Source organism: Aedes aegypti, chromosome 3 (genome assembly GCF_002204515.2).
Source record: "Aedes aegypti strain LVP_AGWG chromosome 3, AaegL5.0 Primary Assembly, whole genome shotgun sequence".
NCBI classification, from domain to species: Eukaryota; Metazoa; Arthropoda; class Insecta; order Diptera; family Culicidae; genus Aedes; species Aedes aegypti.
In genome coordinates this window covers 5,987,689-6,012,078 of record NC_035109.1, presented here as the reverse complement: position 1 = coordinate 6,012,078, position 24,390 = coordinate 5,987,689, and the positions used below count along the sequence as shown (strand labels likewise).

General features: G+C 35.0%; 1 protein-coding gene across 2 annotated transcripts; it reads right to left on the bottom strand.

Moving 5' to 3' along the window:
• Window positions 1-990: 990 nt before the first annotated feature.
• On the bottom strand, window positions 991-23,890 carry LOC5570310 (poly(ADP-ribose) glycohydrolase ARH3). Of its 2 annotated transcripts, XM_021854289.1 has the most exons (4): window positions 23,814-23,890; window positions 23,535-23,776; window positions 22,754-23,433; window positions 991-1,247 (listed from the first exon to the last, which is right to left on the bottom strand). In XM_021854289.1, the coding sequence occupies exons 2-4, from the start codon at window positions 23,692-23,694 to the stop codon at window positions 1,050-1,052; spliced, it is 1,038 nt and encodes a 345-aa protein (XP_021709981.1). In that variant the 5' UTR covers window positions 23,695-23,776; window positions 23,814-23,890; the 3' UTR covers window positions 991-1,049. The 2 variants fall into 2 exon arrangements, with proteins under 2 accessions (XP_021709981.1, XP_001653130.1); XM_001653080.2 differs by having other exon boundaries at window positions 23,535-23,878.
• Between the last annotated feature and the right edge of the window lie 500 nt (window positions 23,891-24,390).

Sequence of the window (24,390 nt, the reverse complement as noted above, 5' to 3'; positions counted from 1 at the left end):
ATAACGAGCAGGGGCAGACAAACCAAAACAAACCAAGTATAATTTAATATAAATATTTCACATTTCAATGTTGTTGATCGACTCAAAGCAACTAAAATAGAAACAAGCCATAACAAAGCCAAATTTACGCTTCATCTTCACATCAACGTTAATTCTTCATGAAAAAGAGAAAAAAAAAATGCGGAATAGACCAGATTACATCCAGAGTTACGTAGTAAACATGCATTTCATTATTGATGTTAATAAGTGTCAATCTGAAATTTGTACGAACATTTATGAACCTAGAGAGCGAACAAGAAAAAAATAAAGATAGTAGAGAAACAACAATACAAATAATAGAAACGTAAGAACGCGGAACAGAGTTACACAAAACTGTAAAAGGAAGATGAACCTATATACATATTGTAAAAAAACAACAGAACATTAAGCTATTAGAAATTTTTATAAAATGTTTTCTTTTTTATTATGGAATCACAACTAATTAGTATGGAACGGCTACTTTATCAAAAAACCACACATTGACAAAATGGAGCAGGTCGATGACAGATTTATTGCTATGAATGATAACACTATTTTTACTATCGTCAATCACCCGCCATCAATCCAAATTGGTAAAAAATAATTATTAAACTGAAATTACCTTGTAATTATGGGAGGAGATAATTGCCGTTGCTACATTTGTATAATAGTCCCATGTTGAAAAAGGAAAGCCAAGCAAAGCATGGAATTATTATGTGAACCATAGCAGGTTATTAGTTAAACTATCAAAATGGCTTATTCGCATTAAAAAAATAAAACAAAACTAAACCAATAAATAATTGGAACAAACCAAAAATAATAAGATATTAAAAATATGAAAAATAAAACGATGTTGACTTTTCGTAGCAAATTTAAAATCACACAATGAATCCACTTACCTCCCACAAATCCGAACGACCTTTATCAGAGAGGGATGTCACCTTTTGCCCAAAGCATTAAACCACGTCGACACACACTGATCTACATTGTTCGGTTTGACTATTTCGATATGGCGTCGTTCCTAATCTTAACTATCCTTTAACTACGGCTTCGAGCAGCTGATCGGCCATGCTCGCTATGTTTTCGGCGTCTTCGCAATGTTTGACGAGATTTTCTGCGATTGCTTCCGCGCCCAGAAATGCACCACTGATTGCACATGCCATGCTGGCGATCGTATCCGCGTCGCCTCCGAGGGAAATGGCATACTCCAGGGTGTCCCGGAACGAGCGCTGAACAAGGATGGAAAGAGAAAATAGTTTTACACTTTAAAAACTATCACTTGATTGTAATTGGTCACTTTCTTCGGGAACATGTCCCATTTTACTAACTGGTAACGCTTACACGATCAGTGGTCTAAAATGTGTTTCCCAATCATCATATTATTTTAAAAGACGTGACTTGATTATTGTTTTTTTTTTTTTGTTTCCGAAATATATTTTACTTTTCATATCACTAATGTTTGTATTCAACGTGAATTCTGCAATAATTTTCTCCATAGATTCTTTCAGGCATTCCTTCAAGAATTCATCCGATACTTAAAATAAACGTTCAGGGTTTCTTCAGGAATTCCATAAGAAATTTCTGCTACTCCGTGATTGATCGGAACTGGTAAGAATTGCACCTCTATCATAATGGCGCCGGCCAAGTCCTTACAGTCAGTTGGGATTGTTGCTTCTAGAGACCGAGAATACCTCGGCATCTCCACAATCACCACTGCACAGTGGGCCGGATTGAGGTTTTAGGAGGAAAGATGGAACTTACGCCTTCAATTGTGATTTTACGTAAAAATGATGTTCTACAAAGTTGTTTTTATTATAAAAACATTTTTTTTGGTCGGAACGAAAATTAGGATGGCCCTTTGTAAAAAATATAACCATCAAAACTTTTTTATTTTAGGGAATATTGATATAGTTTGTTCTACATAGTTGAAGATCGGAAAATTTTAAGATGATTTGACAAAAAAAGTTTCTTCCTAGCTCAAAATTTGACCGTTTAGAGCATTTTTCGCTATTAAGAGACACCCTACGCTCTTCAAAAATAGGTTTTTGTGTAATTGTTTGAAAAATTGTATTCTTATATAACCTACAAATGCCTGGGGTTTATTTAACGTGACATATAAAAAATATTATCTTTTATATTTTTATACTATTAACCTATAACAGAAAAAGAGCTTGGTGGTATTAAAATAATTATCAACCTGTTTTTCCGTTAATTACACGGAAAATAAAAAAAATCAGAAAAATATTTAAAATTTATTATTTTTAAAAGTACTATAAAAATTAGAATTTTATAATTGCCAAAAATAATTAACTAGAAGGGTATCCAAGCAACAGCACCAAAATTTGGTAATTTTTTTAATTCATTTTTTTCTATTGAGCTGAAACTTTGCACAGTTTTCCAGTTCCATCTAAATCGTCATTTTCCGATATCAAATCTTCAAGTTGAGTCACGACTAACTTTTCAAAAGGGTGTATGTGAAAATGGTTCAAAAATATTCAAAAAGCTGCACAGCAAAAACGGTTCGTTCGATTGTTAGACAACTAAAGAAACAAAGTTAGACAACTAAATAAAGATTCCAAAAAAAAAAATACAAACAGTAAAAAACATTTTTTTTTTTTTTTGCATTAACACTTCAGTCGTCGCGCTGTTGTATTTTGTACAACACTGTTGAAAAAACTTCGCTTTTCGATCACAACAGCAGCGTGGTGGCTCTGACAGTGGCAAACCGCGCGACGACTGGAAGGTTAAAAAACATAATTTTTGACACAAAAACTCAAATATCTCAAAACCCTATCGGAATACCAACGTAATTTTTTGAGGGAAAACGGTCCATTATATTAGCTATCTACCATAAAAATTTGGTGATGGTAAACCAATAAACAAAAAAGTTATGACATTTCAAACATGTCACAATTTTCACATTAAGTAGAAAAAAAAAAATTTTTCGGTGTAAATTATTACGGGAACCGCAGTTTGTTGCTGTTTGGGCCTTACGTGAATTAAACAAGTCGTTTTCATGTATTCATTAGTATTATGTATATTATATGTATAAATATTATGTATATGTATAAATATTATACGTATATGTATATATGTATAAATTAAAATGAATTAACAGATTACACGAAAATAAATTTTTTTTTTACCAGGATATTTTTTTTAGAGTATGATCGATGAGTTTCTAAATGTTATATATAAACTTTAAAAGTTTTGGATTTGGGTATGCGTTATGAGATCATGAAAACATTTTATTAATACTTATTTATTTATTTATTGTTATTCAATTTTTTTACAATATCGAACACTTTTACATCATTATCAGTACAGTTCGAGTATAGTTTTGCTTTAATTTTATTTTCTGGCAATGGAATGAAACAGTGAAATTTTTGGGTTCCTTGGATCGTTTTCGCGTTATTATATTGCTCGCTGAGCTCTGATGCCGTTAATTCGTACTCTTCAGTAGTAGTAAAACAAAATGATAATTTTGTTAAATCTTCTTCTTTTCTGCGATTCGCCCAATCAAATAGTTCTTTTGCAGTTTTAATTGGATGCTCACGTTCTTTGGCTAAACTTGCTCTTGTGGCCATGCGCTTTATGGTTCCTCCAATAGCATCACAAGGACCTTTGCCATGTGACGTAGCAAAGAAATGCCATTCTGCATCAATTCCGTACTTTGATTTAAATTGACATAGGCTCGAAAAATTCTTACGGTTTTTGTACTGCGATGCTGCTCCATCAGACATGAAATATATCTTTCTGATTTCTTTATCCTTATCAACGCGTAAAAAGTTAATCATTTTGGCAATGAACAAATTTACAGATACTGAGTCGTGTCTTAAATCTTCGGAAATTACAATAAAACTAAAATGTTCAATTTGCGTACTTCCATTGAAATAAATAACGAATGGATGAATTGTAGCTTGTTGTACGTTCCAGTGATGGGACTGCACTTCATCTTGCAATACAAAGCTATAGTTTTCAGAAAAATCACAAATGACTAAAAATTCACCATCTTGTAATGTATTTTTCGTATTTTTTAAAAAGCGGGATTGCTCTGTTTTAATAAAGTCGTGAGGAATTAAACTTTCTAATTTCAAGCAAAAAAATGACACAAACTCATCTACAGGTTTTACAATAGTTTCTAGGTCACACCTATCCGTGGTCACCCATTGCTCAAATGATAACTGATCAATATAATTTTCTTCAAACTCAGCGAATAAAGTATTTTCCAATGATGAAGAATCTGGACAATCCGAACAAGATCGTAGATAGCAATTTGATGTTGTATTTTCACACAAAAGACTACCAGTTAACATTTTAATATCCTTTGATAAATTGATTCTTTTCAAACTATGTAAGATTAGGTTAATATTTTCGTGTGTTGTGCACACACAAACATTATGTGTTCCTGAACTGCATAGAAGCTTGCATTGCCTTGGACGAAGGCTTGCAAATGAGGATAAACCTACCTTAATATTTTCGTTAATTTCCTTGAAGCGTGTATACGCTTCTTTCAAAGTAGTCATCATTAATCGTTTTTGGATTGCTTGACGCTTTCCATCTTTTTTTACAGATACATAATCTTTTTGGCCAGGCATAGCTCTACTTACTTCATCGTCTTCAAAATATTGAATTATTTTTTCTTTTGTCTCATCTGTTAATGAAGTACTCGACCTAGCATTTTTGGTTGCAAGACAGTTATTTTTGAATTGTTTTGCCTCTTTTGCTGTATTTCTATTGGTTTTGAACTCATCGATGGCGTCTTGAATAGACCACGAGCTTGGCAGCATCGACAAAATCAATAATCTTTCCTTGTCGTGGCTAGATTCGAGAACCTTTCCTTCATATTCATAATTACCTCATCGTAGTCTGTATTTTCCACATCCTCAGGTCCTAATTTGAAGAGGTTTCTTCGTACAGCTTCGTTGATTTCACGGTATTTTTTCTCGGGATAATTGACGTAACCCATCTTCGTCCATTTAATCGGAGTCACTTTTATTCCAGCTATCCCTTCGTTGAAGCGTTCGATGTTGACCTTCTGGATGCACTCATCTTCTGATTGATTTGTTGAAACAGATGTCGCTGATGGTACCGTGGCAAGACTATCTGCACTTGGTACTTCTGGTAACTCCTCAGTTGTTGTCGGTGCATCTAGTAATTCCTCAGTTGTTGTTGTTTTCGAACTTCCTGCAACCTGATCCACCGATGATGTACAGATTGCCCGTTTGTCAACGTTTAAACGGCAGGACGTACAAATGCGTAAATTTGTATTCAATGTAGACATTGGAGCATAACCAGCCGCTTTCAGTTTATCTATGGTGCTTTCGGTGAGATTTCGTAGCTCTTTCGAACACTTTTTTTCTGCAAACGGCAAGTTTTTACTGACTAGTTTGGTGTCGTTTGCTTGACTGAAGAAAAATTTTACAATTAAATCTTTTATAACCATAGTGGTAGTATATTTTTAGCTTTTTCGTGAGTATGTTCATGGTATGTACCTATCATGTTTTTGATGTTGTTGAAGTTACTCGCTTTCTCAAAAATATGAATAACAAAGTCTATTCTCTACCAAGGCGGGTCTATACCCAGGTGTAATCAGATTTTAACTTTGTGGAGAAAACCAGCGCCGAGAAAACCGACCTGCTTTACGTATACTAGATCACCTGGGTATAGACCCGCCTTGTTCTCTACGAGGTAAACTTTTTGCAGGTAAACTAGTCGTATACCTGTATAGAAAACTTTTTTTGTAGCTTTTGTCTTCAATATTAGATTTCTTACAGGTTTCTTTTATCAAAAGGTTTCAACACTATTGAGAGAATTTTTCTTCAGTTACGTACAATAAAAAATATGACACTATCAAGACTTTAGATCACAACACTGGATCGCGTTTAACTTTCTAATAGATGCTATAATAGTTATGAATAATTAAATAAAATATCATGAAAACAACTTGTTAACCTCATGCGGTACCCTTAACAAAAAAATCAGCAACAAACTGCGGTCCTAAAAAAAATTAACAATGAAAAAAAAAAAATTTTCACTAAGTGTCAAATTTGTGAAATATTTGAAATGTCATAACTTTTTTGTTTATTGGCTTACCATCACCAAATTTTTATGGTAGATAGCTAATATAATGGATCGTTTTCCCTCAAAAAATTACGTTGGTATTCCGATAGGATTTTGAGATATTTGAGTTTTTGTGACAAAAATGATGTTTTTTAATGCAAAAAAAAAATTTTTTTACTGTGTGTATTTTTTTTGGAATCTTTATTTAGTTGTCTAACTTTGTTTCTTTAGTTGTCTAACAATCGAACGAACCGTTTTTGCTGTGCAGCTTTTTGAATATTTTTGAACCATTTTCACATACACCCTTTTGAAAAGTTAGTCGTGACTCAACTTGAAGATTTGATATCGGAAAATGACGATTTAGATGGAACTGAAAAACTGTGCAAAGTTTCAGATATTTTTGAAATGGTCGATCAGAATCGACTTGCATGCCTCCGTGGAATCCCTCAGAAGAGACTTCAATAAAAAATGAAAAAGGATAAAGATGTTCAAAAATAAAAATTATAAAAATCAAAAACCAAAATTCATAGATTTGCGAAAAAAAAATTGCCCAAAACGATTTTAGATAACTCAAAATGATATTTAGATCGAAAATAAAAAATTGGGTGATGGGTAATTTCAAAATTATTGCTTTTTACTGAGATAATCAAATTGAAATTTATTGGACACATTTTTTGGAAGGGTGCTAGCCATATTAGATATAATTTCTATAAGATGAGTTCAAATATTCTTTTTATGATTGAAATTTCCTACAGAATCTTGGCTGTAGGATATACTGGAAACAGAAAATTATTCAGTTTAAATCCATTGGAATCGAAGGTCTTTTCTCTTTCATCATAAAGCCCGAAAAACGGCGTTCGTTAAAACAGCCCAACACGATTGGGTAGGATTTTACAAATATTTGACATCAGAAATGGGTCAAATTTGTTGCTTGGGAATATAATATTAACCCTCTAATACCCAAATTTTTATTTTCGACCTAAATATAATTTTTAGTTATCTAAAATCGTTCTAAACACGTTTTGGGCAATGATTTATTTTTATTCGCAAATCTATGAAATTTGGTTTTTGATTTTTATGATTTTTATTTTTGAACATCCCTATCTTTTTTCATTTTTTCTTGAAGCCTCTTCTAGTTACTGATTTTTGGCAATAATAAAAATTCAAGTTTTTACAATACTTTTGAAAATAATAAATTTTTAATATTTTCTGGACATATTTTTATTTTCCGTGTAATTAACTGAAAAACAGGTTTGAAATTATTTTAATATCACCAAGCTCTTCTTCTGTTATAGGTTGATAGTAGAAAAATATAAAAGGTACAATTTTTATATTATACGTTAAATAAACCCCAGGCATTTGTAGTTTATATAAGAATACTTTTTTTCAAACAATTTTCAAAAATACAAAGAAGTTTCAAAAGTTATGAAAAACGTTTCTAATATGCGTGTTATGAGTCAAGGTTTGAGCCAAAAATAAAATCATTTTGATTTCCAAGCTACGAAAAAATACACAAAATTCCAAAGTGTACCACGTCTAAAGGCGGGGTTGGGTATTAGAGGGTTAAACCATGTAGGAATGCTCAATGTATCTATTTCGGTTGCATAGAGGCATAACTTCAAATTTAGTACGGATAATATGCGGATACCCTGTACGAGAAGTTCTTCAGGCGATAAAAGCAGAAATTTCCCCAGGAACTCCTGCCAGTTTTTTTTTATCAAGAATTCTTTCAAATATTCCTACAAAATGTCTTCCAAGGCTTCTATTACAACGAGTTTTTTTATTCAAGAATTTATAGAAATTCGATAGAGTTCTAGTAGTTCCAAAATTTTACTTCAGAAGAATCTGTTCATGTTTTTTTTTTCTTAGGGTACCTCTATGATATTTGCTGGAAGTTCCTCATAAATAATAACATAAAAAATCAAGGATATTACCTTGATTGCCTCCTAGATCTGCACAAAAAAAAACACAACAACGAATTTGTCCGATGATTGCACCAGATAAATCAGAGGCGTCGCGTGGCCTAATTATCAACCTGTGCACTTCTAATTTATGTCGAATTCGTTTTTGACCCTAGGTTGGAACTGGCGCAACTTGTTCTGAACCACAGTTTCAACCCAAACCCGATTCAAGTTCAACGGAACTACAATTTGCTTGACGTTGATTTATTTATGTGTTGATAACCGACCCAGTTCCTAAAAACGAAAACAACATTAGTGTCATTTTATATTTGTTATTATTAGGTACACCTTGGATTCAAACCATTTTTTTTCTAATGTAATAAAATGTATAATCAATCTTTACTAACCTTCGTTTTTAATTTTTTTTTCTAGTTTTTCAGTTGATCAAAAACCTTTATGATTGCAGATGCTAATCGGGTTGTTAAGTTTTATTTTTTTCACTTTTTCAATTTTAACGATTAGTCATCATTATGGGGAAATTGTAAAATTGCATATAAAAATAATTCAAATTATGCGGGTCATCAGTTTCATCAAAACCCTTTATGATTGTAGATGCTAATCGGGTTGTTTAGTTTTATTTTTATCACTTTTTCAATATGAAAATAATTCAAATTATGCGTGGTCATCAGTTTCGATTTATAAAGCACTGGATTCTAACTAATATTGCAATATAGAGCTAGTGATCATAACCCACATATTTTTACATAGAATTAATACAAGATCGGTCGCTTCGTGTACTTGGTGCACGCATTAAGAAAATTGCTCGCTTTTAAACCACACCACAAGCGTTAAAATGCTGACGATGACGGTACGGAGGTCACGACCGCTTTAGAATTAATTTTCTGGTTGTCTTCTGATTGACCATCACAAGTATCACCGCGCTAATACTGTATGCTGGAAGCGAGGTTCTTAACCAGTATTGTTAAAAAACAAGCGCGAGCCCTGAGCCTCAAACTTACAGAAACTTCTTACCGTCAGCCGTCTGAAAAATCACGCCAGTGCTCCACACCATAAGCGTGGTGATGCTGAAAGCGCGAAGGCCAAAAGAGAGCAAGCAAAATGGATCTCTCTCGTGGATTGATTTGTCTCTTGTCTCCCCACCGCACGCTCGCACAGATTGATGTGACAAGACTGTGCACCGGCCAGAGTTGACGCTTTGGCTACTTACACACTGGCATTTGTAGTGCAAAAAACATTCTACCACATATACAGAATTGTGTGTACGACAAAAGGCAATGCTTCTCCCGATGAGAGTACACACGTTGGGTTTCATCGTCACAGCAGCAACGTGTAGCGTGGAATAAAGTGTTGCGTAGCATGCATCGCGCTGAACGCGTAGGGAAAATTAGGGCACAGACCTCGCGTCGCACCAAACAGCTTTTGCATTTAATTTGAATAGCAAAAATATAACAACAAATATTTTGAAAGGTGAAAATTGCGTTGCAAGCTATCAATAATAAAGATAATTGAAATAGGCTAAATTTTATTGAGATAATTATAGAATCGTACTTAAATAATAGTAGATATTGTAGGTTGTTATGATGAACGAGACGCGACGCCTCTGTTTTAAATAAAAATAGAAGCTTTATATACACTTACATTATTTCGTCGACCTCAGCAAAACGAATAGCCGAGAATCCAACAGCTGAGAATTTGGTACTTTTCAATACCGAATATCGGTTATTAGTTTACCGAGATTTCCGCAATCCAAGTTTTTTATCGAGATTTCGGCAATCGCTATCGACATTCGGTATACGTTTGTCGTGATCTCGGTAAAAAAAAATCCGACATATCAGCTGTTGGAAGTGTATATATATATATATTTTTTTTAGGTTCCACAAAAAGTTGAAACGAAAACGATTTCTTGGCCGAAATGGTAATTTTTATCGGCAGATTATTTTTTTAACCTTTAACCCCTCTACCGGCAGCTTCATTTTTTTACCGCTAAAAATATTCAAATCATGATAACTCTTTGGTTCTCAAAATTTTTGCACCATTTTTTCACAAGATCTCAAAAAATTCTTTTATATTAAGATTAAAACTCCTTGGGGACCGACGAGTAGGGTTATGGCTGGTGAATATCTCAGGATACAGAATTTTTATAGTATTTGGATATTCATGTTGTAAAAAATGAAGCAATGAAGCAATGGTGCAGCTGTCTTTGAGTAATGAGCATTTCTGTTTCCGGTACCACGCTGGATAAATAAAGATCTTGAAAACTCAAAAAACCTCATATCGTAAATTCCAGATTTCTCCAAGAATATTGAACCGATTTGTATGATTTTTTTCAGAGTAGATCCTTATGACCTGGCTTTGTATATTACACATTTTATTTTTTTGATAAATTTCATTTTTCATTTTCATTTTGCAGCGTTTGGTGGGGCAATGAGAGCGCAAGTCAGTCCAAAGCCGGGGGCAGGGATAGGTAATGGCCGTAATAGTCTATGCGGACCACTTGAACACCATCGGAAATGATAGGAAGGGTTGGGGTAGGGTATAGGAAGTTGGAGAAGACTTGACACAGTAATGCGATTAATGCTGCAAAATGTAAATGTGCTGAGAGCAATTTAATTTAAGTTTTGAAGTTTGGTTTGATTTATTAAAATTTCAAACAATTGTACAAGTAAGAAAGAATGAGCTGATCGCTTTACATAAATTTAATAAACAACAAAGTAATAACAATATGAGAGTGATGCTAAGAACTGTTGATGGCACGATGCGACGCTTTAGGAGCTTTTGATAATGATTGAACATTACTATAAAGAACGCAATTCAATCGATGGTGACAACTGTACAAACTTTATCTGTTTTTATCATGTACAGATATAAAATTATAATTCAGTTCACTGATTGGCGGTGCTGATTTATATAAAAATATTTGATATTACTAAAATGAAATGTGTTACTTACTCATGATGGTCATACTTCCCTGACCAGAATTATTCTGTTTTGAGCATTCTTTTCGAAGCTATTCTATCCAGTTATCCATTGACTGCTTACAATTCTGAAATTATTCTTATTGTGCATGCTCATGCATTATATTAGTAATGATCATAATCATGCAACAGATAAGAAGGTGAGAAAGAGAGAATTAGGAACAGTGATTAGTAATGAATAATTATGTAGTTTTGTTAGAATAATAAACAATTAAACAGCACTAATGAATAGCTTAAAAAATGACATTATTAATTTATTTCGAAATTGTCCGCGTGGTCTTCTAGTGCCCCTATTAGATCAGAATCAGTCATAGACATACATACCGAATGCTCGCCATGACCCTATGACCAACATTTGTATATGTATAGCCTTAGCTGATGTGGCTTTTCTAATAGGTAGTTCTTTCACTCATTGATTGTCTTCAAAACCTTGTCAAGTATAGAAAATTGATTTTATTTCATTTATTACTACATTGAAACTACATTGTACTTATTGAGTATTAGGTATTATTTTATGTTTAGCACTATTGATATTATCAAGGCCAGAATTCTCAGTGAGTGAAGAATTTTATAGTACTAGAACACCATAGAAGATCGCTAAACATTACCTAATCATGGAACGGCTTTTTGCTCTATTATTTTAAGTAGATGCTATTGATCTCCCTTTGCTCCTATCCGCAACCCGGCGCACGCGCCCTGTTGGTTTTCGAAAACCTCGTAGAAGATTACAAACCGTCAATGGCATTCCCAATTACTACCCCACATTGCACATTCAAGGGTCTGACTGTGCTCCTAACCCACCCTCAGTTTGTAATCTTCGCGCCAGTTTGAAATTATATTTTCCCAAAGCGAAAGTAATTTTGATGAGTGATAGCCGTACTATGCAGTAGTTTAACCAGAATCTTTAGGTCAGAAGACAAAATCTAAATTTTGTAATAAAAAGGTTGCCATTGCTTTGAAATTCACCCAACATCTAATCAAAGCTACTAACAACAGCGATCAATTATCAAAACTCATCGCTCCCTGGAAAATATAATCCCAAGCCCAGGGAAACACTTCAGCGATTACTCTATAAATACCAAAAATTCCCGAGAAAATCCACATAAATTCAGTTAGTCTAGTAAATATTCCAGTTTTCTACGACATTTTAGGGTTCCTAAAGGAATTTCAGATAAATTCAGAAACAAAAATATCCATGGATTATCTCTGGAAGTTTTCCCGAAGGAATCCAAGTGAACATACTAAAAGAAATCTAAAATAATATAATATAGTTGCTGATACCATTCCAGCAGAGATTCTGTAGGAATTCATAGGGGAAATTTCTACCGAATTATAGAGAGGAATTCTTATGAAAAATTTAAAGAAATGTATCTGGCAGGAAAGCATCTGGAGTAATTCCTAAAAAAATCCCTAATAAATGCCTAGGAATATAAACTCTCTGAAGACCTTCATAACGCCTTGAAAACAAAGTCTTGAGAGTATGAAACAGTAATAGCTTGAATGAATAAAATGCATGAAAAACCTAGAATAATTGCACAGCGTAACAAAAATAATATTTGTACGTAGGGAGCCGAATCCAGTGGGGGTTTTTGAAAGCTACAGAGCTTATGTTTGGCCACAAGATTCGTCGTACTAAAGCGCTTCTTTTTGCAAAATTTCAGACAATTCGACCGAGAAAACCCTCCTATGCCATAGTGAATCAAGGAAGTGCCCAAGTGGTTCTGCACCCTATCTCAGTGAGCAAATCATGTGTCTCCATTAACCCTTTCATTTCCACAGCTTTGCTCGACAATTTAACTGTCAAAATGGCGACTCCAAAAAAAGTGCTTGAATAACAATTTTAGCAAAAGAGCTAAATTATTCAAAATAAATATAAAAAAAATGAATAAAAATCAATAGTTAGTTGATTGTTTTTCAATAGTTTGACCCTTAGGTCACTTATCCCAATGTTTGATCAGACTAATAAGCGTATACAATTATTCCAACCATTATTGAGCAAATCGTACTAATTTGATTTAGCTAGCGTTCGTCGAAAATCGGTGGATCACCTGTGTTACCATGGGGAAGAGAGTTTATTTTGGGTTGCTGGATCTTATGCCGCTTTCAGAAATGTTCCAACTCGTTACAATTTTGAGCAACAGGCCGTCAAAGTTGTAGAAAACACTGTTTTTAATTCACAAAGTCACATGAATTTTGAACTATTATTTATCAAACTTCTCAGTAATCTAATATACCAGGCCTACACTGTCGTTCTACGCATATTTGTCCCGCGGTCCATAAGGTTTACATAGAACATGGGACAAGTAGGCGTAGAAGGGCAGTGCAGAATGGACCAATGCACGCGGTCACTATTTGACGTTATAGCGGTACCGTGTTATTTATGTGACCATGGAAACTAGTGAATTCGGCACCGCTCAAACGTCAAATTAGTGAACTCTTGCATTGGTCCATAGGACTTACAGTGCTTTTATGAATAATAGCAGCGCATGTCGATTTTCATACAAAATGCTCAACTCTGTCATGCTGTCGTTTTGTTCCCTTTCAAGAAATCGAGTAGAAATTTTCTCCACAGAACTACAAATATCATTCTCTCCAAGCTAATCGACCAGTTCAGACGATCCTTGACGAGTGTTGTGAATTTTAATTTTCCGCGAACGTTTCAGAAAAGTGTAAAATAAACTGACTAACCTCTAGTGTTACTGTATATATTAGTGATAAGATTGATAAGTTGTTGTAAGTATTCTCCATTAAGTTGATTTTATAGGGTGTTAATTATTTGGTGTGCTTTTCGGGGATATTTTGTACAAAGGAGGGAAGGGAAGGGAAACCGATTATGGGAACATGATGGCGGAGGGAATTAGTGACAAGATGGAGGACAATGTTCGGACACACGTGCTGGCACGGAAGTCGAAGGCTAGGCACAAAGACAGAGACGACGAGAATGATAGTGACTACGACAGGAAAACGAAACGGAACAAACACAATGAAACGAAACTGAAAAAAGAAAAAATACCATGCGACTCGGGTTTTGACTGACGACGACGACGACAATTTAAATGACGAAAACAGAATACAAAATAGAGACTCGAACACAAACAACGAAAATCAAGACAATAACACACACAAATCCCTATCGAACACCGGTACTAAACGCAAAACTGATCAATTCACAACAAAAAGACAAAACAAGGACAACACCGATGGAATTTACAATGACGGCTGGATTAAAAATCAAAACTACAAGACATTTATTATCCACAAAGAAATAAAGGACAAGGAACAGAACAACAATGTAAAGTACCCGCACCCGATGGAAGTGGCAAAAATGCTGAAGGCGTGACGAAACACAACACAATGAAAAGTGTAGGTAGAGGCAAATTCCAGATTAGCTTCGAAAAACCAAGAGATGCAGAGCAATTGTTGAACTCCAAACTTCTGACAGACAGTTTTGGTTTCTCAATTTTCGTACCTACTAGGTTCAAGGAGAGCATAGGGGTGGTAGGGGATGTACCTCCATCCATAACAGATGATGAAATAATTGAAAATAGCAGTTGTGGAAACAATCTAAAAATTTACAAAGTGGAAAGGATTAAGAAGAGAGTAGGAGAAAATAAGTTTCAGCCCACATATTCGATCAAATTTTTTTTCAAAGGCAAAACTCTACCAAAGTCCATTGAGATCTACGGTACTCATCGATTTGTCGAACCATACGTTTTTCCATTGAAAATTTGTTTTAAGTGTTGGCGATTTGGTCATCGAGAAAAATTTTGTAAATCGAAGGTAACCAGATGTTGTAATTGTGGACAATTCCATAACGAACAGAATTGCGATACACCCGAACCTAAATGTGTAAATTGCTCAGGAAACCACAAGGCTTCGAATAAGGAATGCCCGGAAAGACTGCGACAGGACTTAATCAGACAAGACATGGCAGTAAATAAATCATCATATTTTGAAGCATCTGACAAATACCCAAAACAGACCAAAAGTAACCTACAAACTAGACTGGATTCATTACGCGATTTTCCACGACTGGAAGACAACAGTCAAAACAGTACGACGTACGTGAGACAAAAAACCAAACGACCGATTAACCAAACACCATATTTCACAACACGAATTTCTAACAAATCCATACAAAACCTCTGAAATAGAAAAAATCACACAAATGATCAAAGAAGACCTAATTTGCCAGTTCAACCTTAACAATATGTTCGAAAAAATCAAAGCTATACAAAAAACCATAATCCAAAGCACAAATAAAACAGATACAATAGAACAAGATTTGTTACTTATTAATATCAGCGAATAATTGAATAAAATAGTTAACCCGGAAGTTACTACTACAAAATTAAAATAGAATCGAAAAACTCTTGAAATGCAGGACAACTTCAGGAAACTGACCATAGTACCCAACAAACATTTTCGTGGAATAAGAGTTGAATAAACTACTCTCAAACATATTTCAGCTGAATAAACTGCTATTCAGCTGCTAATGTTTGTTGGGTACCTACAAAACAATGTCACAAGCTTGCGACCAATAGATACAAGAGAGTCCATTCAAAACTTCCTCTTAAGGCATATACTAATGCTAAGCGAAATTTGGCTAAAACCGGAAGAAACTTACAACTTTACAGGATATAAATTGTTGGCAGAAACCAGATCCGCTGGTTATGGAGGAATAGGGTTTCTGGTCAAGAATGAAATAGAATTCAAACATTTTAAACTACCTAACTTACAGCCAATAGAATCAATAGCTATAGTCACACAAAACACTCTGCCTAAAATATTGTTCATATCCATTTATATTCCACCTCTACCGATTAATAATAACGATATCAGAGAACCTTTGAAGAAATTATTTGAAACAATAGACACTTTTCACGGATCAGTAATATTAGCAGGAGACTTCAACGCCCACAATCGACTCTGGAATCCTTTTCATGAGAATTTTTCACGAGGAGAACTGATAGACCACTTACTAGACAATCAGGAACTAGTACTATTGAACGATGGTACAAGTACTCTGATAGAATCACCTAACACTACTCTGTCTGCCATAGATATAACATTCGCATCACCAGAAATAGCTTGTAAAATAAATTGGAAGGTACTTAATGAAGATTTCTTTAGTAACCATAGAGTAATTGAATTTGATATAGATAACACAGCACGTTCAATATTGCGCTTGAAGGTGTCATGCGGAGAGCCGGACTTAACAGTCGAGGCACGATTTTCACGAGATCCGGACAATTTGTTTGCTTCGCGGACGACATGGATATTATTGGGAGAAAATTTGAAACGGTGGCAGATTTGTTCACCCGCCTGAAACGCGAAGCAACAAGAGTCGGGCTAATGGTGAATGCGTCGAAAACAAAGTACATGCTGGTTGGCGGAACTGAGCGCGACAGGACCCGCCTAGGAAGCAGTGTTACGATAGACGGGGATACCTTCGAGGTGGTGGACGAGTTTGTCTACCTCGGATCCTTGTTGACGGCTGACAACAATGTTAGTCGGGAAATACGAAGGCGCATCATCAGCGGAAGTCGTGCCTACTATGGGCTCCAGAAGAAACTGCGGTCAAGAAAGATTCACCCCCGCACCAAATGCACGATGTACAAAACGCTCATAAGACCGGTAGTCCTCTATGGGCATGAGGCGTGGACTATGCTCGAGGAGGACTTGCAAGCTCTTGGGGTTTTCGAACGCCGAGTGCTAAGGACGATCTTCGGCGGCGTGCAGGAGAACGGCGTGTGGCGGCGAAGGATGAACCACGAGCTCGCTCAACTCTACGGCGAACCCAGTATCGTGAAGGTAGCTAAAGCTGGAAGGATACGCTGGGCAGGGCATGTTGCAAGAATGCCGGACAACAACCCTGTAAAGATGGTGTTCGCCACGAATCCGGTCGGAACAAGAAGGCGTGGGGCGCAGCGAGCTAGGTGGATTGACCAGGTACACCAGGACCTGGAGAGCGTGGGTCACAGTCGAGGATGGAGAGAAGCGGCCATGAACCGAGGGAATTGGCGAAATATTGTTGGCGAGGCTTTATCAAGATAATTGATGTAAAGCCAAATAAGTAAGTAAGTAAACACAGCACGTAAATACGATTACAATAAAGTTTAATTCAATAAAAAACAAGCCATAAATAAACTGAATATGCTACAACCACATGCTTTCCATACAACAGATGATATAACGGAAATAATTAAAGAGAAATTCAACGAATGTACGTACACCATCAACAATAATAAAAACAGGAGCCCAAAGAAATGGTGGACGGAGAAAATCAAAGAGGTATTGAAAATAAAAAACGATAAATTAAAGGAATTTCATAGAAACCAAACAGATGAAAATTACACAGACTTTAAGCGAAGTAGAGCCGTTTTGAAAAGAGAAATACGAAGAGAAAAAAGAAATTGTTGGAAGGAACTGATAGATTCAATCGATGAAAATATGAATGCTAAAACACTTTGGAACACAGTTAAAATGGTCAGTGGAGGTCGTCCAGCGAAAAATAATTTGAACCTTTTGAATAATAAACCATTAGCTCAGCAGTTCATCAATCCGAATTTTCCACCAATCACAGACATTATAAAAAAACACCCCCATATCAGACAATTTAATAAAAATTGATCACTTAGAAATTATTAAGATTATCAAGTCGAAAAAAGATCATTCAACCCCTGGAATAGATAATTTATCATTTTATATATTAATACACCTAAATTTAAATCTGATCATCCGATTCACAGAACTAATGAACGAAGTTCTTAACACAAGAATAATACCCAACGAATGGAGATCAATTAGAATAATACCATTGCTCAAACCAAACAAAGATCCAGATAATGTACAATCTTACAGGCCATTAGCTATGTCTAATGTTTTGATCAAACTAATTAACAATGTAATCAAAAATAGACTGAATAGGGCAAACGCTCCCTTAGTGGAGGTAGTGTGTTTTGACATGTTTCGCACTAATCTATGGCTATGTGATATTTTTCTTTGATGTACGATGTGAAAATAATACAATTTATTGAAAAATATTCATGAAATTTAACCGTTAAACTATTTAAAACAATTATTTTGCTTAAATTTTTTGCTCCTTTGCACCTATAGTGGTGCATCGGTACCCATAGTGGAGGGTTCCATAAGAAATCAATGGATTGCGCCACTAAAGGAACCATTCTTAAAACATACCTCCACTAAAGGAACAGTGTTCCTATTATTGGTGCAAGGCTTTTTACAGGGAAATTTCAAATGAATCGTGATTTTTATACATTTGAATGACAGAAGGATTTGAAATCTATCGACTGATACATTAAAATCATATATTTGATGATTTTATCACCGTGGTTTAGCAGTTTTCCCTTAGGTGCACCACTAATGGTACATTTGCCCTAATTATATACACGAACATGAAATAATTCCTATAAATTCATATGGTTTTAAAAAAACACAGATCCACAATAAATTGTGTAAACACTCTCATAGTAAAGGTGAATGAAGCAAAAAGAGAAGGTATGGTATTAGCAGCGACTTTTTTAGATTTAATCAAAGTTTTCGATAATGTTGACATCAACAAACTTTTGAAAATAATGGAGCAACTAAAAATTCCGTCAGAAATTATAAATTGGGTTTTTTCATAATTAAAAGAAAGAAAAATGATCTTAGAACTAAATGATGGCACTTAAATAATTCAAATTTCAAATAAAGGCCTACCACAAGGATGTCCATTATCTCCAGTTCTTTTTAACATTTATACAAGTTTGATCCACAATATAGCTAAAGAAGGTGAAATCCTCATACAGTTTGCCGACGATTTTACAGCAATTGTAATAGGTTTTAGTACAGCAACGGTAGCAGAAAAAATGAACAACTTTCTTACAAGATGTAATGACCATCTTGTAAGAAAGTTGTTCATTTTTTCTGCTACCGTTGCTGTACTAAAACCTATTACAATTGCTGTAAAATCGTCGGCAAACTGTATGAGGATTTCACCTTCTTTAGCTATATTGTGGATCAAACTTGTATAAATGTACTTGTATAAAAAAGTTTAAAAATTTAGGTATGCAAATCAACCCAAACAAATCAGCAACAATAATATTTAAAAATAAGTATGATCCTACCATTTCGATAAAGTTAGACAATTCACGTATTCCAGTAGTAGCAAAACATAAAATTTTAGGGATTCAAGTAGATCACAAGTTATCGTTTAAATCACATATTAACAATAGTATAACTAAAGCAAAGAAAAAAATAAATTTACTCAAAACGATTAGTAGAAAACGTAGTGAAGCTCATCCAAACCAAATGATAAAAATTTACAAAGCAATAGTAAGGCCCCATCTAGAATATGGTTTAACAATTATAGGCTCAGTACCAAAAACAACATTTAAAAAACTAGAAACAGTGCAGCATCTAGCTATCAGAACCTGTCTTAGGCAATTAAATTCCACACCCAATCATGTTGATAGAAAATGATAGAAAATAGTTTGCAGAACATTATGAGTTTAGATTATCTTCCAAAACACACTTCATACTTAGAAAGAACAGCTTCATTGAATAATTACTTATTTTTTCAACTCATCCCAAGATCAAGTCAAAATTACAACACTACTATCCACAATAAAATTACAATATCAAATGAAATAAAAGATCTCAAAAAGAAAAATTTAAACAGTATTACACAAAAACAAATGGTATTACAATTAATAGAAGAAAAGTATAAGGTACCGCGGGGTAAGTAGGTAAATGGGGTAAGTGAAAACAATTGATATATTTTACTGAATATGTGAATTAACGTTTTAAACTCATGCGTAAACCTTTGAGGCCATTCAAAACATTACGATAGGTAAGAGATTTCTGAGATTTTTCAGCCATTTTTGCACAATAGAGCGAAAAATTGTTAACCTGTCAACTGTTACTCCGTAACAAGTTGGCGGCGTACAATCTTATTTTAATATTTTCAGTGGAAAAAAGTTGCGGAAAATAATTTCCTGTACCACTTCTTAGTTGTCCTCTGTGACAGTTTCAAACTGCAATAAGTTTTAGAATTAATTCGACGTAGACCTAAAAATAACTAAATTTAAACACCGTCAACATTCTTATCAGGTGGGGCAAGTGAAAAGTTTATCATTAGAGATTGAATTTGAGTTTTCGTACTTAAGTAGCCATAAGTAAACATGGTTCGCAATTATCATAGAAAAACATAACGTGCTGATAATTCGAGAAACACTATACTCAAGCGTTAAAAGCTATTAGAAATCATGGAACTTCTCTAAAAGATGTTGCCAAACATTACAATATTAATATGGCTACTTCGGGCAGCCAATTAAAAGGAAGACGTTGACTGAAATGTTGCAATATTAGAGAACACACGGAAATCTCGTGGAATGTCTATGTAAAGCTAGTTCAAAACATAAAAATGGGGTATAGGTCTATCCACATAAAAAAGACCCTAAATACGTTATTGAAGGATTCCGTTTGATTTCTCCCGAAGAGTTATCCGACGTCATATCCGACTTTCTCAAAAACAAATAACGAGCGGTGGAAATTCTACAGAGCAGAAATGCAATTGCTGTCCTATAATGTAAGAACTAACATTGGAAATGTTGCAGTTATAATGTTGTCGAATTATTTCAACTAACATAACTGAATTCAAGTGAAAAGAGTAATATTTTCTTTGTTTACATGTTATTTATGTTATTGTTCATTGGGAAGCCTTAACAAATGTTAAAGCTAATAGAAATCGTGAATATAACTGTTTGCTTTTGAAATTATTGTTCAAAACGGTAAACTTTTCACTTGCCCCACTTTTGGGGCAAGTGAAAAGTAAGGAGACATTTTTCAAAAACTTTTTCTGTATTTTTTTCTTTAATTTTTCATAAAAAATAATTTCATCATGCTGCTTATATTTGGTGGGAGTCAAGCTAAAAACTATACACGACCTCATTTGTTTCAATTTAAAGTCTCTAGATTTTGAAGAATCTCAACTATGAGAATTCCATTACTCACTTGCTCCACGGTACCTTAAGGGAGTTTATCAAATATACACAGACGGTTCTATTTTAAATTCTTTAGTAGGGTGCGGGTACTATGATGCCCAAGAGAAATCATCATATAGTTGCAAATTAAAAACTGGATTTACAATTTTGAGTGCAGAAATAGTGGCCATTATCAAAGCAATAGACTATGCAAATAGTAAAAATATAAATGAATTAGTAATATTTACAGACTCTAAAAACACATGCACACTTCTTTCAAAACCATTCCAAACAGAAAACAGCTTAATAATAAAATTTTTGAACGATATCAATCAATCTGATATACAAAAAATTTATGCACAATGGATCCCAAGCCATATATGATTGATAGGAAACGATAGAGCGGACCACGCAGCCAAAATGGGCACAACAAGGAATGTAGAAGAAACTATAGGCTATACACTCGAAGATATGTTTAACTTATTTAAGAATGAAGTCAATAAACAATGGCAGGACCAATATGAACAAATATCCATAGACAAAGGAAAATTCCATTACGAGCACTCGAAAATTATCGACAATAAACCATGGTTTAAAGGACTGAATTCATCAACTATAGAGACAATACAAATTGGACGAATAAGAACTGGTCATGTAGTGACTAAAAACAAACTAGCGAATTGGAATCTTGTCGCTAATTCTCGATGCGATCATTGTGGTGATAATGAAGACTTAACACACATTCTACATTATTGTCCCAAATATGAATCAGTCCGTAAAAACATATCTATACTTAATAATAAAACACCTATAGTAAATATATTAATCAATAATAATCCCGGGGTGTACACACAAATAGTGAAATACCTGAAAAAGATCAACAAGTATGTTTGAGAAAAATTAAATAAAGGATGTAACTATGTCAAGAGTATGAAACAGTAAAAATACCAGAGGGGCTTCAGTTTCGGGCGACCTATTCGATTAAAGTTTCAACACCACTACTAAGTGAAATTGTTCCAAAAAATAGCAGTGTTAAAATTTTGAATTTCTGCTTGGCATTGAATTCTAAAAAAATCATATTACGTGCCATTTGAATAATCTCCACCTACTTATCAAACGTACATCCAAATCGAAAATGTTTTAAATATTTGTAGAAATAAAATTTCAAAATGAAAAACTGCTATTTTTTCGAAAAATTTCACCTAGTGTCTCACTTTCCGGAAGGGACTCAGAAAAAAATTAAATTTTGTAGTTACAAATCTGATCATATTTGTAGTTCTGTGGAGCAAATTTCAGCTCGATTGCTGGAAAGAGAACAAAACTACAGCATGCCAGAGTTGAGCATTTTATATTATTCAGAACACCACTGTACACATTCATGTAGAAAATAGTTTGGTTTAAGGCTAAGTAGCCCGTCATTTGTTTTGGCAGCCATGTTAAAATTTCAGCTTGCAATTTCAAAGTGAAAAAACTCAATGCTAAATTAAGCAAATAATTCGCCATACAAGCTAATAAGCTTGCATCCCGCTGTCAAAAATAATTTTCAGTGGCATATATCTTAAAACCTAGACGTGTTATAATATTTTGAAAAAAGGCCATGGGTTCAGCCATCTTATATCAAGAAAACAGTGGTAATTTTATACATAACTTTTTTTTTTTTTTAAATTAGATATCTTTAGCACCAAAGTCTAGAATTGAATTTATGAAAAGTTTTTAGAACCTCAATTAAGTTATGTAAACGGCTTTTGAAGATAATTCAATTATGTTAACGATTATAAAATATACTCACATGACTCGCCGTCCCGTCGGTGCACTTCAGGAAGCAAAAGATTGCCGTGGGAACCGAGTGAAGTGCTGCCACGCTATGGCCCAGTAAGTTCAGCACATTTTCGTCACTGGTCTCAATTTTCCCGTCCAGCAGCTGTTCCACCGCATCGAGCTGCTTCTGGTAGGCATTGTAGTTGGCATCCAAATCGGGATCGTTCTCTTTCTCCACTTCGACGATGTCCGTTTTGAGTTTGGCAAGAAACTGTTTCGCATTCAACTGCTCTTCCGGGTTCAGTTTGAGGGATTGTGTAATGGCCAACGCTTGCAGAATGGCACCGTTAATACCGAGGGTATGGCTGTGGGTCACTAGGGAAGCATCTCGTACCATTTGCAAGAGATGGGTGTTATCTCGATTTACACAGTAAAGGGCAATGGGAGCCACCCTCATAGCAGCACCATTGCCAAACGATCCACTTCCTCCGAATTGGGCGGCTGCTGGGCCAACTGGGTCGGCGATTTTAGTTTTACGAAGCTTATCGAACACATCTCCCACTGCGGCTCCGTAACCCCGTCTGGGATCCTTGAAATATTCCAGAACGAAATTTTTGGCCAACAGTTTCTGCGAGAAACCATTTGGGCTCAGGAGTGTGCTTAGAACACATTTTGTCAATGCAGTGTCGTCTGTGTACTTTTTGTAAGGAGCTGAAATAGTACAAAATAGTATAAAAGTGAGTCCCTGTGTGCATTTTTGCAAAATTATATAATCTTCTTTTGCGGCCCACAGCTCTGAACTCAGAACTTACCTTTGAAAAATGGCCCCTCGAGTTTGTCCAAGTTTTGCCGGAGAACCAATTTTGAACCACTGTCCATCAACTGTCCTTCGAAAGGCGCCCCGCAACAATCGCCCACCAGAGTGCCCAAAAGGCTGCCCCGAAATTTCGAACGCAACAAGATTTTTTCCATGGTTTTTAACGCTTGAAATTGCACCACAAACCGGCGAAACTAAACCGGATTAATCGCTTTTCGAACCAATCAAACGAAAAACCAGAGTCTATGAACCATTCATAAACTCTGCGAAAAACAAAAACAAATTTCACTCCGCGCCGCATGCAAGAAATCGAGAAATCAGCTGACTCCAAAAGAAAATAAATATTACACGCTCATGGGAAAACTAGTCAATAAAATGCTTATTTTACCCAATTTTTGTTTTAGGGCTGTGTTCCAATTCAGGAGTTTTAATCAAGATTATTATAATGACAGGTTTACCGATCAGTCAGTGGGTGCGCGGTGTGGGGAAAGTGGAAGTGACAGTTGGCGAGTTGGCTAGCTGGCGGTTTTAATATTACGCGTTGCAAGAGACATTGCTGCAGGGGGTGGGAAACTCGGCTCATTTGAAATTGTGCCGAAATGTGCCGACTGTGCGAGAGTGAGCGAACGAATTAAAATGTCACAAACAAACAACAAAGATTCAGTTGTCAAATCCAATAAAAAAAAGAAAAAAATGCTGATGAGAAGGGTGCCCAGATGTGCGGAATAGTGTGCCGGGCACAGTGAGCCGAGTTTCCAACCCCCTGTGTTGATCTTAAAGATATGCACCCAGTTTGACCACGCAAGCATTTAATGGGCCGTATGAATAAAATATAGTAAAGTTGAGTTTCC

Bases quoted from the DNA above. Each gene is read 5' to 3' on its own strand.
- LOC5570310 (XM_021854289.1), bottom strand. From the start codon at position 23,694: ATGGAAAAAATCTTGTTGCGTTCGAAATTTCGGGGCAGCCTTTTGGGC. The intron at 23,434-23,534 runs GTAAGTTCTGAG...GTACTATTTCAG, and splicing joins CGAGGGGCCATTTTTCAAAG to CTCCTTACAAAAAGTACACA. The intron at 1,248-22,753 runs GTGAGTATATTT...ATCCTTGTTCAG, and splicing joins CCGACGGGACGGCGAGTCAT to CGCTCGTTCCGGGACACCCT.